The sequence below is a fragment of the Thermobia domestica genome, chromosome 13, assembly GCF_964235325.1.
Source record: "Thermobia domestica chromosome 13, izTheDome1.hap1.1, whole genome shotgun sequence".
NCBI classification, from domain to species: domain Eukaryota; kingdom Metazoa; phylum Arthropoda; class Insecta; order Zygentoma; family Lepismatidae; genus Thermobia; species Thermobia domestica.
Genome location: NC_137466.1, coordinates 129,278,602 through 129,296,810, shown reverse-complemented (window position 1 = coordinate 129,296,810; position 18,209 = coordinate 129,278,602). Strand labels below are relative to the sequence as shown.

Here is an 18,209-nt window from a genome sequence, read left to right as displayed (position 1 = left end):
AACTAATGAAGTAAATAGTATTGTGTAAGTTATCGATTTCTAATCGGATTAAAACTAGAATATTCGTTTGCATGCACTTTAAAGTAAATCCTCTCTCTATATAATTCTTACTGGAAAGCATGTTTAACTCCAATTACTTAATCAATATTTTTAATAATATATTTTTATTGTAATATTTTTACTATTCAATGTCGTATACACTTCATTTCTCATAGCAAAAACTCGCAAATGTATACTGGGCTAGTGAATATTATCAAATAAATTATCATTTAGTTTACGTAAATACTGCATCGCCTGATTTCAAACTTCGTACTTTAACTAATAATAATAATAATAATGACATATTTGAATTCAGCTCTTCAAAATGAAGAGGAAACATTTCATCACACTTCTGATTGATAACCCCCCACAGGGATCCCCGACCCACAATTGAAGTATCTTTGCGCAAATGAAGACGAGTGACAACGATTGTCGACAACAATAAGTCCATTTTCAAATCAAAAGGCCGATTTTTACTAGGAAAGCCGAAAATCGCAAATGGGGCACTGCCCCACCCAAATATGGGGTTCCGCCAAAATTTGTTGAACCGATCTTTATTCCATGAGCCCCCCTAACGATCTGCAGAAACATTTTTGAAATCTGAGATTTACACTTCGGGCATCCTCCTTGTTAGACACTTTGTTTCTTTTCTTTAAGTTAACTGATTCACTGAACGTATCTGAGTAAGTTGTCCCTATTTTCTATTCGGTTATACACGTTTTAAAATCATTTCCTTTAAGCTTGAACGACAGGAACACGAATTCAAAAAGGTATAGAACAATTAAAATTCCGAAGTTCCCCCACCGGGAATCGAACGTGGGACCCCGCACACTAAAGGCACGCGTGCTAGCCACTAGACCAGCGGTAAGAACGAATGAAATGTATTTTGAAGTGTCTGAAATTTATACCTATTTCACCTTGATATGTATTGATTTGTTATGTTTACCGTATTCGTTACTTTGCGGAATGATATGTTGTTCATATAGGCTCTATTACGTATTCGTCCATAAATATTATATAAATTATCAGAATTATTCATGATCTTTCATGGAAATTCGCTGATGCATGCACAGTAGACAGACAGTGTAATTGGAAGATGAGTTCAACAGAGATTATCGCCGACATTATTTCTCGAAAATATCATTGCGGATTCCTACTTTCAAAACAAGAGTAGAAAATACAGGGACATTTTATTGTGCAAAAGCCAGGAGCAATATATTATATAAATCCCCTATGTGGAGGCTGTGTAAATTATACAATGATATTGTAAATAAGCTTAATAAAGTGGATGTATTTAGTCTTTCAGAAAACAGGTTCAGATCATATGTGAAACAAGAAATTTTCTGTAGAAATAATTAAGAAATTTATATATGTAATATTTGCTGTATGTACACAACACTGTAATTGGGCATTAAGCCTGTTGTGTTGTATATTAAATAAATAAATAAATAAATAAATAGCTATATAGAAGAGAGAGCGAAAAGGAGTCTACCTAATAAAGATGGAATTTCGGTAGGAGATAAAATGATGAGCTGTATACGGTTTGGGGTTGATATTTTTGTTGTTGCAGAATCTAAAAAGAAAGTTAATAAGATGTAGAAAACTTGAGAAAAGCTTCTGAAGAATATGGGATGAAAATAAATGTTAGAAAGACAAAATCCATGGTGATTGAAGCGATCGGTGTCAAATATGAAAGTAGGAGCGGAAGAAAACAACAAATGACTAGTTTTCGATATCTGAGTAGTATTATTAGTGATGATATGACATGCGAACGTGAAATAAAAGCAAGGATAGAAATGGCGAAAGAAGCGTTTAGGATGAAGAAAATACTATTTTGTGGGATCTTGAATAGAATTGAAAAAGAAAAACAACTCATAAAATGCTTCTTGTACTGTATTTTACTGTATTTATAAGGCAGAATCATGGACATTATGCAAAAATGATTAGAAACAATTGAAGGCTTTCGAAATATGTGCGTGGAAAAGAGTGGAGAGAAATAGCTGGGTCGAGAGGAAAACGAATGAGAGGGTGTTAGAAATGGAAGGAGAAAAATATTATTAAGAAGAGGAAGAGAAACTGGTTGGGATATTGGTTAAGAAGGAACTGTATCATGAGGAATGTGCTAGAGGATATGGTTGCAGGAAAGAGAGGGAGGGGATTAATTAGACTATATATAAGCAGAATTAGGCTATTGGCGATATCAAAACAGAAAAATCATATGCGAAGATGGAAAGGTTAACAGAAGATCGTAGAGCATGGCAGTTTCTCAGTCGCGTAAGTGACCCGCTGGTAATGGCGGAATACTTCTGATATAATGATGCTGATGATGCACAGTAAAAACAGAAAAATCCACTTTATTGTCATTACTAATGCGAATCACAATGCAAATTTCTACAGGCTGTCAAAATGCCTTGCTCTAAAGGCTGTAGAGACCTATCTGTTACTATGCGAAGGGAAATCATAGGACGTTTAACTATGGAACAAAATGCCATTCAGATAGCTAGGGGTATGGGCTGTGACAAGAAAACAGTGAAGAAATTGATTTAGTGGTATGAAGAAAGTGGTGAATATTTCACATCTCAGCCAAGAAGTGGGAGACCAATAATAATAATAATAATAATAATAATAATAATAATAATAATAATAATAATAATAATAATAATAATAATAATAATAATAATAATAATCTCAGGTACTTATATTTATTTCCAACAAGTCTTTAGCATACCCTCCTAGTTCAGTATTATTTTTTAAACGGTCATTATAAAATTGTCAATCTAAATTTTAAAGAGTCATTATAAGTGGTGCTTTATTTATTTATTTCACAATTCATTTCTGCCAGTAGCTTTAGCCCCCTTCATGCTTAACCAGGAGGAAGCTGCGCGTCCTCAGGTTGAGAACCACTGCTTTCATTAAGGAATTCTGACAGCCTGTTAGAAATTTGCATTCGGACTAATATCAATAAACTGCATTCTTCTGTTTCTACTGCGCATGCACCAGTGAATTTCCATGGAAGATCATGAATAATTCTGATTATTTATATAATATTTATAGACGAATACGTAATAGAATCCATATGAACAACATTTATCATTCCTCAAAATAACAACTACGATAAACATTAAAAAGTCAATAGACATATTACATCAGGGTGAAACGGGTATAAATGTCAGACACAAAAAATACATTTTATTCGCTCTTACAGCTGGTCTAGTGGCTAGCACGTGTGCCTTTAGTGTACGGGGTCCCGGGTTCGATTCCCATTGTATGTTGTGGAGTGTATTAATCCGTATAACAAAAATACATACTGAAAAAAAATAGGGTATGGGACGGAGTTTCGAACACGAGTCTGCAGAATAGAAAATTAGTCTTCTATCCACTACTCCACGAAGGATACGTTCCGATCAACCCTAACATTATCAACAGATTGTAATAGTGAAAGTATTGCAGCGATACCCAGGAAAGTATGCGTACATATTCATATATTTGGTTGCAATTAAGTAGCCCTGAAAAGGGCTGGGAAGGGTGTAGAAGCTATTATCTTTAATATCGGGTATATTCGCCATTGACTTCCCTTACGGCTTCTAATCGCCGACCCATTGAATTAACAAGGCGAGCGATGAAACGTGGAGTGCAACAAAGTCCCCAAGCTTCTTCAACTTGCTCCCATAAAGTTTCAGCTGTTCGCGGTGGATTGTCCGACCAACGTTCACGAAGTATTCTTACGACTGCAGCCCACATGTTTTCAATGGGATTCAAATCAGCACCTCGAGGTACCCATTCGACTAGCTCGAGATCAGGTTGCCTCTGGATCCATGATTGAACCACAGCTGAATCATGTACGGAACTATGGTCCTGTTGTAGCTGTAGTATGTCGTCACCAACATGTGCTTTTATTTCAGGGAGCATAAAGTCGAGAAGATCAACATATTTTTGACCATTAAGCCGGCCTGTAATTCGATGGATACCACCTCCACCTGCAGCCTTGCATATCCACCCCCAACAGTGAATCGTCACATGACCCATTCGCGCTGAACGGGCCATATATTGTGGATCAAACCGTCTTCCAGATGGGCGATACACACGTGTCGGCCCAAAGTTTGCAGTGGAAAATATTTTCTCATCTGTAAAGACAACAGTGTCCCAGTGACGAGCAATATTTAGCTCTGCAAAAGCCAGTCTATCGACTTTGTGATCTTCTGTCAATCTCTCCTTAACAGCAGCCCGGAAGGACCTTAAGCCTGCGGCCCGAAGTCGCCGTCGGACTGTAGATACATCACCTGGAAAGGCGGTAGACTGCTGCAGTTGTCGGGCACACATGAAAGGCTGTCGACACCATTGATCAACTAATCGTTGGTCTTGTCTCGGTGAGGACACTCGTGGCCGACCACTTCCAGATTTTCGAGTTCGACTTCCAGTTTCCTCATATTTTTTCCACCACCTGAAAGCTGTTGCACGATGCACGCCTAATCGAGCGCCTGCTTCAGGAACACTCAATCCCGCATGTTCAATAAGAGCGATAACACTCTCACGCACAGAATGATCATATTGCGCCATTCTTACACACCAAAGTAAAAGTGCTAGAACGTCTTTGAATATAGGATAATGCACACTATTGCTATACATGACGTCGTATTATGAAAGGCATGCGCAGAAGTAGATGTGCATTTAATCAACTGTTGTTGGACGCAAAAATACTCACTCACTGTTAGTAACAAAATATTTTCATTTTTTTAAAAAAAATCCAGTACATTAGAATATAGTAGCAGTTACTATCTTTCAAGAACATAACTTTCATCGAGTGGTGAGCATAAACACAAACTCGTAACTATGCAACAGTTTACTTCCATCAAAACCCCCGAAGGACTTTACAGATTTAATCTGATTTATTTGTGCTATTTAGATACATATAAGATTACGACTTGTCCGTGAAATTTGTTCATACTCGTCTAAAACAGTTGTATTCTATTATTCGCCACTCGTATACATTATATGACAAACAACAAAACAGAAACAAGTAAAGTGCAAATACTCTAGACAATATTTATCAAAACGTTCTTAGAGAATTAAGATATAGCCGCGCGGTTTAGTAGAGTAGTCTACTACCTCCACCTTCTCGTGTTCAAACCCCCCTGAGGTTTGTGTCTATTTTTTGTTTTTGTTAACTTGTGCTTTCACAACGAACGTTTTTCCTATAATTCCTATAAGCTATGACTTGCAAACCCTAAACAAAATACACATGTTTATTGTAATACTCTAATCCGGATTTTTATGTTATTCTCTTCTTTTAGCTAGTTAAATTTCGTATACTTTTATAATTTCGATTAATGCATATTACCAACAAGTTAAGAATCGAAGTGAGAACGCTGAAATCTAGAGCTAAAACCGAATCTATACGACATTGAATTCAAATAAGTAAAACAATGTGATCGACAGTTTAATATTAAGTTTTCTAATCACTTTACGACTATATACCGCCACATGGATGTATTGATTTTACAATAAATTCTCTTTAAGTAATAGTTTGCAGGACTATCGTTTTATGTATTTTGCTGATCAGTTTTTTCTTTTGCTTAGAAATTTATTACCAACAGTACATGGTTGCTTCGATTCCCGGCAGCAGCTCATATGGTTCGGATTCCACGTTAATAAGTAGGTCCACGTCTCATATAGTCTCGCTGCTGAACGGACGTTAAACTCAAAATCATCAACAACATCTACATGGTTGTTGTGGGAAAATTAGTAATTTATTATGTTGCATGTTGCATAAACCACGTTTTCCACTATTACTGAAACAGTAAGAAAACAAGACAACGCGGGCATTTGCTACGTTTTTACAAATTAATATTTGTCATCTAGCAAGCAATTTAGAAGAAACAGAGTATCAGGCCCGTAGCCAGCCCAAAAATTTAGGGGGGGCGGCAGAAGTTAGGGGGAGCCCGACCCAATCATATTATACTTCATCACCATATTATAGTTCATTTGCAAGCCTATCGTGAAACCTTTATTAGGGCCAGCCAACGTTTAGGGGAGGGCGGCCCCCCTAGCCCCCCCCCCGTGGATACGGGCCTGCAGAGTATTCAATGCATTAAATGTATAGCACAGTTGTGAACCTTCTTTTCCGATGTATATTAAATCATTTGCTCCGTTCCCTCTATTTTTCTCTCTGTCTCTATGTCTCTCTCTCTCTCCTTGATATTCAGTTTCCTGCAACTTATATTTTTGCTTGCTCTTCCTGTTCTCACCTCTATACTTTTTTCTTCTTCCTCGATTTCTATAGTCAGAGATAGAGTGAGACAGACAAAGTGATGTGTACTAACTACTCATTTGATTTTACTTACTATGCACGTGTAGAACTAGCTTTTTTAAGTACCAATTAGACATAGGTTATAGGCGGTCTGTCGTGGACATGTTAGACGTAGTTTTCTGCAGACTCCATTCCATCTTTCATAGATAATGATGGAGGAAAAGGGTATTACTGTCAGACTAGCTACATCGGTAGAATGTGGGATTTCTAATACTATGGTTCTGGGTTCGAATCCCATCCAAAGACTGTAATTTTTTCCATTTAGCAGTTTCCGATATTGTATACGTGCGAATCTCTTAAGATGTTCTCTCTTTCTCATTTCTCTATGTAGATGGATGCTACGAAGAAAAACAATAGAGAAGTAATCTCTTGTTTCAGTTATGGTTGAGATTTTAAAGACATTTTCAGCTTTCTGCGAGCATTTTTATTTGTTTAAATAAATATGTGTTATATAACACTTACTGTGTGTAATTATGTCTTTGTGGTTTGCTGATTCTCACAGTTATTATATATGGTTCATAACAAAATTTGTGGTGGTCCCCTTTGAAGTGCATGTGTCATTTGTCAATATATGCGCACGTTTTCTTTTCCTTTATATTTCGCATATTCTTCTTTATTTAGTTTTTATCACGTTGACCTTTTTCTCTTTCTCTCTCTTTAAAACTGAGGATGTAAAATGAGAAGAACCTCAATCTATTACTCCATCTTGTGAGAAATTTGTGGTTTGTAGTCACGTGGTCTATGCATTTCTTGCTCCAAACGAAGTGTGCAGGGGGACGAAGCCGAAGGTTATCCTGGCGTGATCAGTGCCACAAAGACGTTAGGTTGGTTGCCTATGTTGTTGGCGTAGTTTCACAATGAACTTAAACTTTCATGTTGCAGGTTTTTTGCCTCGTATTGTACAATACCGAGATTATGAAGAACGGATCTACCAATAATGTGGGCTCCGTATCATGACCGTATCCGGATTTGAATTCGCTGCAATTGGTGAATGCACAGACCATCATTAAAGATCGACTTTCATATTGTAGAACGTTTTCCACACTACTATCTCACCTTCATCTCTAGGACAGCTGGATTGCAGAATTACACTACTACCATCGGCTTGTCCAGTATTCCAGATGTTGTGTCCAATATTCGAAATAAATACGAAATAAATATATAAACACAAGAAATAAGAAAAACATTTGAGTTCAAATGTACAAAACTAATTGTATTGTAAACTCTTGTGTATTATATTTAGTTAGTACATACTATATATTAAAAGTATTCATCACACTAACCTGTTCCCACTGGGTTATCAATGTAAAGCATAGAGAAGGCATTTGTCCAGGCGTACTCTCTTGGAGATAAAGTCATATCAGCATTGACAAAGAAGGGCCCATTTTCCGTAAACAGACCATAAGTGGAAGCTGATCCAGGACCGCCTTGTAACCAGAGGAGGATCGGTGCATCTGCAGGGTTAGTCTGGAACATTGCGATACTATAAGAGTTCAAAATCCTTCTGCTATTCTCAAATTTAAAAATTAAATTAAAAGAGTAAATTGCGGAAGTAGTTCTGTAGCCATGATTTCTACACACCGTATAGCAATTGTTGATGGGAATTTTGGTTTATTTTACCTTCTAATCCATTACAAACAAAATTTCATTCTGACAATCGGAATTCTTTGATTTGAGTGGAATGTTCTATTTTAAAAATCCAATAGGTTCACCAATTTGATTGCTTTGAAGTTTCAGAAGAAACGAATGGTTCCGGAATTGCCTATTACTAATATCTACCCTCCCTAGGGAACAACAGTTTGGGAAGTGCAGCAATGATCAAAGTCCATATGAATGAGTTTCCTCGAGATACTTCTGTCTTAAAAATCCATGCCCACTGAAGTCAAACCAAACATCTATGTGTTGGAAGATCTTATATGTAAGTTATTGAGTTGTGATTCATTCATTTATGTTGCTCTAAAAGAATTTCAGCATATTTTTACGCAATGTATTTCCAGAATTTGCCTCAGAATTTGTATTATTTTCCTTTATGATGAATTGTGAAATATGCATACAGTGTCTCAAAAAATTCTTACTGTGGTTTTGATCTCTAACTAGTTCAAAAATATTATCGTTAAGGAGTTGTAATAAAATTTCATAATTTGAAAGTAGGGTTGTATATAATAACTACCAGATTTTTCTTACTTATGCTCTTTCGATTTTGCTCATCAATTGTAATAATTTTCCATTGAACAAGCTTTGCTCTTACTAGATTTAAATCTTATTTTTCAACTACTCGCTGAGCAAAAGAATACGTTTATTGTAAAAATTACTAACGTGTAATAGATTCTCCAACTATTCACTTGGCATTGATAGTGTCTGATGAAACCAAATGATACTTAGCGAAACTGTTACACGTTAATAATTTTTACAATAAACGCATTGCCGATCAATGTTTTCATTGTGATGTTAATTAAATTTATGTGGATAAGCTTTTGACTATAATATTGAAATTTTCTTACTCCTGTTCAGGCATAGGACGTACTTCTTCTTCTTTAACACTTTTTTGTTCTCAATCACGCTTTCTTAAGCAATAATAATAATACAAGTAATAATAGTAATACAAGTAATAATAGTAATACAAGTAATAAGGAAAGGTAATGAAGCTATTGAATAAATGCTGAGAATAATATTCTCAGTATTTAACGGGAAAAAAGTCAATCGATATGCCTTATTGAGTAATATGGGTGAGTGTAAATCCTCATGTGTAGTCTTTGAGAAAGTCAAGAAGAACGAGGTTTTTGTATGATACATCTAAAAGTTGAGAAGTTGATGTTGTATGATAACTACGCAATCTACTGGATGAAACTAATATCCTCATCGGGCTTTTCATCGGGCATCAGCAAGATACACTACAGTGCACAGTATGGTTACTATAGCACAAAATAATGAATAACTCTTAAAGTTAAGTATTTTTTATTATTTTAGTGCAATATTTAAGTGCAAACTCGTATGACAATCGATAAATCATCATCGAGCTAAACAGTATGAGCACGAAATGCTTGAGAGCAGGGGTAAAAGTGAATCAGAAAAGGTAGGGGGACGCTGCTTATCTTTGCCCATTGTATTATTTAGGAAGTGGAGGGATGCCATATATAATTTCGGAAGTGAGGTGAACAGCACTCTCCCGCGTTCCCCCTCACTTTTATCCCGTGCTCGAGAGTAAATTCTTATTATAGTTTTCGATCAATACAAGAAAAATGAATTTTTGTGGCGTTAAAAAAAGTGTCATTTGTTTTATTATCCTGAAACTGTTCGTTTATTTATTTAAGATATATGTAACAAAAATACATTAAGTAGTAGGTTGTATCTATTGTTATTTGTCTTCTAAGAGTGACATATCGTCGCATGAGAACCAGAGGAACGTAGCTTCAAAGATGCTTGGATTTTAGCTTTCTTCATGTTTGGACATAATTTTGAAAGCCCTACTTGGTGTAAATGGAATGGAACGCCATCTCTTCTCCTTGTCGATCATCTGTTATAATGTAGTTCAATTACCATCTTATTAAAAACATATCATTCTAAGAAAATAAATTTTTTTGTCCTCTCGCCTGTAAACCTACGAAAATGGAGTTACGTTCCTCTGGTTCTCATGCAACGATATATACTCCTAACAGTGACGTATGTTCTGTACTACTTGTAACATTCATTCATATAAAACAATTCAAATAGACCTTTTAAATGATATTTATTGAAGCTCTGTAGTTTTATTACGGTAATTAAAGTATTTTTAGGTGATTTAAAATCAAAACTGGACTTATGTGAATCGTTCTTTAGCCCTGTCGACTTTTAGCTTAATCTAATCTGCAATAATCAATCATGGGTTTGGGTACAAAACCTCGCGGCGACAACCTCGCGGACCAAAACCTCGCCTGGCAAAAACCTCGCCTCCCAAAACCTCGCCTGGCCAAAACCCAGCCTGGCCAAAACTTCGCCGCCCAAAACGTCGCGGGCCACGCGGGCCAAAATCTCGCCGGCCCAAAACCTCGCCTTGCCAAAACCTCGTCTTCCAAAACCTCGCGCCCCAAAATATCGCCATATCCAAAATCTCGCATGACCAAAACCTCGTTGTAATGATCTCGCGACCCAGAATCTCGCCTGGTCTAAATTAAGCGAGACGTAGTGTCGCCTGGAAAAAAATGTTGTCAGGATAAAACCTCTCACGACGATTTCTTCAATGTAGAATGTTCTATATATTACTATATGTATATATTTAGTAATAACACATAAGTACATTAAAATAATGACAAGAAAAATTCTAATGCATGCTTTGGAAATTTATATATATAAAAATTAAATGACTATGTTTGTTACATTATACCTCTTGAGCCATCCTACCGATCTCAATCAAATTTTCAACATAGATGATGTTTGAGCTTAGGATGTCTTTTATAATTTTACTTTGTCAGCACAACAAAAGGGAGGGGGAGGGGGATATATATATATATATATATATATATATATATATATATATATATATATATATATATATATATATATATATATATATATATATATATATATTATATATATATATATATATACAGAGCCGTAGCTAGAGATTTCGGCGCCCCTACTCTCACCACACCAAGCTCTTCCTTTCTTTTTTCTTTTTACTTATAAGAAAAGCAGCAGATATTGTTATACTACACTGAATTTTTATTAAGCTGCAGGCGAGATTTTGGCCTACGAGGTTTTGCCGGCGAGGTTTTGGCCACGCGTTGTTTTGGGCAGCGAGATTTTGACCACGCGAGGTTTTGGCCCGGCGAGATTTTGTCCGGCGAGGTTTTAGCCACGGGAGATTTTGGGTGGCGAGGTTTTGGCCGGTGAGATTTTGGGCGGCGATGTTTCGACCGCGAGATTTTGTCTGTATCCCTCTATCATGATGCTAATAAATCGAATTACAGTTAAATTTACAAACGTTGTACAGAATTTTTCCAAATGTTTATTTAACTTAAACTTACCTGAGAAGGAAAAAACCAAAAGAAAAGATTGGAATTGTACTCTTCTTTCACGGTAAAGTATCCAGCGTAACTCGGTACATCGAAGACTTCGGTCACAGCGGCCATTTGCTGTGCTGTTTCAATGTCTCCAGCCTCAAGAAGAGGAGTAACATAGAGCGGCTCTCCAACATCTCCTGCAGTTGATTTTGGATTCCAACTAGGATATACCCTTCGCATAAAGCTATTTACGTCCACAAATGTAAGGATCAGTATTAGAAAACATATTTTGTAAGAAAACATTATTTATCCTCTATTAGTTTGCAATAATATTTAGCACAGATAGACTAGTCAAGGAAATACTGAATGCAACTAAACTTATTCTGGTGATCTTCAATCACTTTGTGCTTGATCTTTGCTCCTGTGTGAAGATGTTTATTGCGTAAGACATCCTCATTATTATAGTAATTATACTTCATTAGCTATTGTGAGATACTGTAAAAAGTTCTCAATAGTCTGTGCTGTGATAAGTTACCTTATCAATGGGCCCGATAAAATATCGACTTAACATGATTGAAACGGAATATTTGCGATCGATTTGCGACAAACGGCATTAAATTTTATTTTTCGAGATTTTCCCAAGATAGCAATAATATTGAAGGTATCGCAATCCGATATTCAGGACAAAATTACTCAATAAAAATGCTTTGTGATATATGTTTGCAGAGAGCAAGAAAAGAGCAAATGCAAATCTACGCTATGTATGAGACAGAAATATCGTGATATAAATATGTATAGGTCTCAGATGAAAAAGCATCCTTACATTTCTCGTGCATTGAGAGCAAAGTTCGGTGAATATAGGGAATGTTACAGATGTAAATTGGAAAGAAAATTTGATCATAAAAGTACAAGGTGGTGTTTCTTGTGCGAGTGCTGTGTGTTTATTTATAAGCTTATGTAGTTGGTTGGTTGGTTTGATTCGAGTTTAGCACTCCTTTTAGTAATAAGGCTATATGAGATGTGGACTTACAGCTTAACATGCGATCCGAACTAAATGAACTATCGGAAATCGAACTCCGATCTCCAACAAAATCATGGACGCTGACCATGTAGTCTCGAAGGAGTTGAAAAACTTGCAAAGGTGCTAGATTATTTCTGTTGTTCACATTGAAGTTTGTGGAAAGAGGAGATATGAGTCGTATTCAGAAGTTTAAAAACATTTCTCTTCATTTAACACTTGAACAGAAAGAGAAAATTGAAAATGGTGGTACGCGAAAGTTGATCATGGACTTCATTCAAGCATTAGCGGTTCCAGAAATGTCCTTTGAAGGGGAAGTCCTGGATGATTAATGTAGCCTTGAAATAAGGAATTTCCCATCAAATCAGAATAAAGCAGTGTAGTAGAAAAGTAGTAGAAAAATGGGAGTTCTGCGCCACTGACCCTCTACCCACTTTCTCAGTCCCGCCTGAAGCAGACAATGAATTTCCCAGTGCCGCCTGACACACTATGCCGGACGACACAGGGAGGATACGAGAAATCGAGCACCTTGAACCGTCCACCCACGGTCTTTTACGACCTCCATTTTAGGGGTGTATTTGTTACCTTTTATGAGCACTTTTTAGGGGGTATACTCGTTCTCTTTTATGAGTACATTGTAAGGGGTAGACTCGTTCCCTTTTATGATAACTTTTTCCACCCCTTAGCAGAGACTACGAACACATAGCAGAGCATAAGACTACGTAATATAGCAGGGGTGTATTCGTTTCCTTTTATGAGTACATTTTAAGGGGTGGACTCGTTCTCTTTTACGATCACTTTTTCAACCCCTATTTGAACATTTTACCATAGCAGAGAATACCGAACACATAGCAGAACAGATAATACATAAGACTACGTAACATAGCAGGGATAGTACATTTTTAGGGGTATACTCGTTCCCTTTTATGATCACTTTTTCCACCCCTTATTTTACCATAGCAAACAATACATAAGACTACGTAACATAGCAGGGATGTATTCGTTTCCTTTTATGATCATTTATAGGGGTGTATTCGTTCTCTTTTATGATCAGTTTTTCAACCCCTTATTTTACCATAGCAGATAATAGATAAGACTACGTAACATAGCAGGGATGTATTCGTTTCCTTTTATGATCATTTTAGGGGTGTATTCGTTCTCTTTTATGATCACTTTTTCAACCCCTATTTGAACATAGTAGATAATACATAAGACTACGTAACATAGCAGGGGTGTATTCATTCCCTTTTATCAGATTTTTTTTCAACATACCAGAAAGTGACACATAGCAAAGGGGGCGTGAACACCCATGTGTATTCGTTCCACCCCTATTTAAACATACCAGAACTTGTAAAAGAGTATGGCTTATTTTCCAACCCAAATTTTAACATAGTAGAGAATACATAAGACTACGAAACATAGAAGGGGTTATTCATTCCCTTTTATGAGCATTTTTTCAACATAGCAGACAATGAATACCTATGTAACATAGCAACAGTCTTGGGAAGTAACGTAACGCAAGTAACGCGTTACTTGTAACGCGTTACTTGTAACGCGTTACTTTTTAAGTAACGTTTCCTAGTAACGCGTTACATTTTTTCCAAAGTAACTGTAACGGTAACGCGTTACAAACTTTTAAGTTGCGTTACTTTTTTCGCGTTACATTTCGGGTATTTTTTTCGGAAACAAATGTTTCTTTTCTGTAACTGAATTTCTCAGAATGAAACAATCGAGCATGAACTACATATGTCAGTGACCGACAGTCACAGACACACAGAGAAACAGATAAGTTAGTAGTGCCACTTGCTGTTTTTTGAAGATGAGGACAGCCTTAGGAAAATCACATGTACTGATTGCAAGCACCTGGAAGATTTTGTCGTAGATTTTGACAGTTCCAAATCAATACATTCAATGAGTGAACTAGGAGTGCAATAATACCGGTAGTCTATTTTACTTTGATTGGTGTTGTTTTTATAAAGATGGAGAGCGAAAATATTTTACCGTTCGAACATTGAAAGAATACTTTTTTCTTAAGAGCTGAGGATGATGATGGACAGAATTTAAAAGTAAACCGCATTATGCAGAGTCGTTTTGAAGTATGATTAGCGTCATACTAAAGGCCTGACTACTACAGGAACCTTATGTTAGTCGAACTCTTTAGTATGACACTAATCACGCGTCAAAATGACTCTCCATACGGCCCAAAGTGCCTGAAGTGCCCCGGCGGAAAATATTTATCAACAACTAGGGTGCCATAATTAACGATTTACAGTAAGGGGTTAATATGAATAAACTGTGTTCTGATGAGCAGGCCTACTTTATTACTTGAAAATAGTTTGCTGATGGTATGTAATATTGGAATAATTTCAGATCAGTTTGCTTATCCTAGAGTCCCATTGATTATAGAGTTTGAAACTAGCTTTAAAAAGCATGTATCGATTTAAAAGTTACTGGCAAGTTTTGATACATTCCCAGTTCATGTGTTCTCATTTTACTAGTTGTAGTGTAATGTTTCTCTATATTCTGTATTTTTAACTTTACATAACAACATTGCTATTATTATATAATTAGTTTAGCAGAATAATAATAAGCAACCATTTTTTCTAACGCATAGGGATGAGCACGAATCAAGCTAAAACTCGACTCGACTCGAATTCAAGTCGAGTTTCGAGTCAAGTCGAAGGTAATATACTCGAGTCGAGTTCCGAACCGATTCAGTTTTTCGCGTCGAGTTTCGAGTACAGTCGAGTTTGATAAATGGCTCGTTCGTTTTAACTTGTCTTGAAATCATGGCCTGATTACACTGGAAAACGAAAGCCATGAGAAATGTGAGCTAAACAGTAATATGGAATACTTTTAGTGTTGCTCACGAGAGGGGACACTGCTCGCATCTCGTCTCGTCTCAATAGCGTGACCACAAGATATTTTTTATAACAAGCTCAGCTCGGCTCGGCTCAACTGAGAAGATGGCTCGAGCCGGCTCACTTGGGGTGAACCATCGACTCGAGTTGGCTTGGTAGGTATGAGCCATCTGCTCGGTTCGGCGCAATTGAGCCGAGTCGGTTGGGTGAGCTATTGGCTCGGTTCACTTCTCGGTTCGGGTCGATAGTGAATGAGCTGTGAGCCGAGCTGCTCGAGTCGTTGACAATTTTAAACCCGAGCCGAGCAATTTTGAAGATATTTGGCCAGTACCCTATAATTTTTAACAGTGTTTGGCTCGAGCCCGAATACTCAACCTAGACCTTCAACCCACATTCAAAAGCTCGTGAACAATGTCCTTGATTCCTAGACTTCACGACTACCGAAGTTGGCAAACAACTAGTTTTTTAGTATTCAAAACAAACCGCCTATCTTTCATTTTTATATACAGTGTTCTTATAAATAATAAATAATTAATAATAATAATAATAATAATAATAATAATAATAATAATAATAATAATAATAATAATAATAATAATACCGGTAGTAATAGTAGTACGGAAAATTAAAGTCATTCTCAAATTAAAGTAGTGAACCTGATTGATGCTTCATTTATAATTTCATGTTCGTATGGTATATGGAGTAAGAAAATTTTGTCTTAAAATGAGCCCCCTCGAACGGCGGAGAACTTCCCTGGGGGAAAGTTGCCCCCCATAAGTTACGGCCCTGTTTGTGACGCAAACCCGTACATGATAAGACCCGTACTCACTTAAAAAAAAAAAATACGTCAAAGCACGGACATAAAAAAATTTACATGAAAGTGGTATTAGAGCAAAACGTTTTGAGAAAACAACATGCACAACAACTTGACGGAGCGTTTAAATAAAATATTGAGAAACACAATGCACAAGTTGCGAAAAACAGAAATTCGCATTTCTTGTATATAACTGTATCAAATTTTGTTGAGCGTTTGAAACAACGCTTGGAAGACACGATGAAACACAAACCCGTTCGAAATTTCAACCTTAGGATTTTTTTAGAGATCTTACAAATTTCCACTAAGAACTCATTCGTTTAGAAAGTCCATGATGCTATTGTGTTTCGACGAACATCTAAAGGTTTCTAAATGGCAGATTAGAATGCATGTTAGATGTGTGTCATTAATGTTATTAAGGAGAAAACAAAAGAAGGTAATTGTTCCTATAATAGCAGACGAAACTATAGACTTCTCTTCTATTTTTAAAGCTTGAGATCACGGGTTCGATCCCAGCCCCTGCCAAGTGAACTTTGTGGTGGACAAACACCGTGTGTGTGGGTTTGCTCGGAGTGCTCCCGTTTCCTCCCACTTTCTTCATTCCACCATTTCATCCATTTCTCATCATCACCGTCTCCTTTAGCCTAACCGGCATAACCGTGGGACGTAAAACTCAAAAGATTTAATTTCATTTATTCTATTTTTTAAGATAATAATGTTCCGATTTGTGCAGTATGACCGTCAAATGACTTTAGACTTTTTACAAATATAAAAACTCAGAGGTATGAACGCCTACGTGGTAGAGCAAAGAGGATCAATTGTCCACCACTGGATTTTCGAAGCGGATTAAGCTCTTCGAAATTTATATGAAAACAGACTTGCTTACTCACATATAGTATAATATAGTACGAGAGTAGGGGAGACCGAGGCTGATTGGCCAACTTTTCATTTTTTATTATTTTATGAGCAAATAGTGGACTGTATAGACGTATATGAAGAGACCAATGTTTCCTCGGATAAATCCAATTTTTGTTTGTATTTTGTTGCTTACGGTTTTCGAGAAATAAATCTTTCTTTAAGATGTAGTATGCCAACCGGCCCCTAGTAAAGGGCTGGTTGGCTAGTATTGTGGGGTTAGTTAGCATACTTTTTAAATATAGCCTATATCCATCTATCGATTTATATATATACAGGTTGTTAATGAGCTATACCGACAAATTATAAGACGCGATTCCTTATATCAAAATAAGAGAAAAAGTTCATATAGACCTGTGGGGAAAAGTGCATAGTTTCAGAGCTAGGGCTGTTCAAAATCGCGAAAAAGCCAAATTTCAACAGGCCCTATTCCGAATTCCAGAAACTATGGATGGTAGTCCTTATCAGCGTAAAGGAAGTCACACATACGGAATCCAAAAATGCATATTTCATTAATTTTCAGTGGATGTACAGAGTATTCCATACAGGGTGAAATTTCCAGGCTTTTACAACCCGTTGGGGAAAATACTACAGGCGTTCCTGGTGAGGGTATATACAGATAGGCCCTAGGCAATATGCCGCCCCGTGCAATGGTATCATTTGCCTCCTTTTCTCGAGAAAGAACAAATATTAAAAGCCACGATTTTAAGTATGCTAACACATCATAAACAACGAAGGGGAGCGAAAGTCCATTCGCACTCTGAAAGGCCTAAATACTACGAATACTATCTCGTTGTGTTCGTTTTTTCTTTAAATAATAATCTATTATGTTAGTGAAAGATAAAGCAAACACACCTGCAGAGAGATGGTAATCCTTTTTATAGAATTTAATATCGAGCTTCAATCAAATATATGTTTGCATTCCAGTGCAATTAGCTCTCTTGTCTTTATTTATTGATTTTCCTTCTACATCTGTTGAAAATTTTTAAAAAAGAAACTTGTTTCCACCTTCAATGATAAGAATTTATTTTGACAAAGACTAGTTTTTACATCAACACTGTGATAACTAACTAAATGGGACAGGTGTTCGCTACTGTTCGAGAATTGAGTTCTTATATTTGATAAGAATCAGACAATTCATGCTGGAATTTGTTTGACCATTTGCTTTAGCACTATCCATGTGACCTTAAACCAGAGATGTGCGTCTACGCGTAAAAAACGATAGTTTACGTTTACGTGTCAACTATGCGTAGACAATGTAAACAACGTAGACTAT

At 36.6% G+C, this 18,209-nt stretch overlaps 1 protein-coding gene across 1 annotated transcript in view; it reads right to left on the bottom strand.

Annotated features, from left to right (window-relative positions):
• The window catches only part of LOC145668499 (venom serine carboxypeptidase-like), a 31,096-nt gene extending 19,360 nt beyond the window's left edge, over nt 1-11,736 (bottom strand). The window contains exons 1-2 of the mRNA XM_081736458.1: nt 11,350-11,736; nt 7,630-7,813 (exon numbers count right to left, since the gene is read on the bottom strand). Coding sequence (XP_081592584.1) covers nt 7,630-7,813; nt 11,350-11,628 — 463 coding nt within the window. The 5' untranslated portion in view covers nt 11,629-11,736. The remainder of the gene's footprint in view (nt 1-7,629; nt 7,814-11,349) is intronic.
• Nucleotides 11,737-18,209: the final 6,473 nt, after the last annotated feature.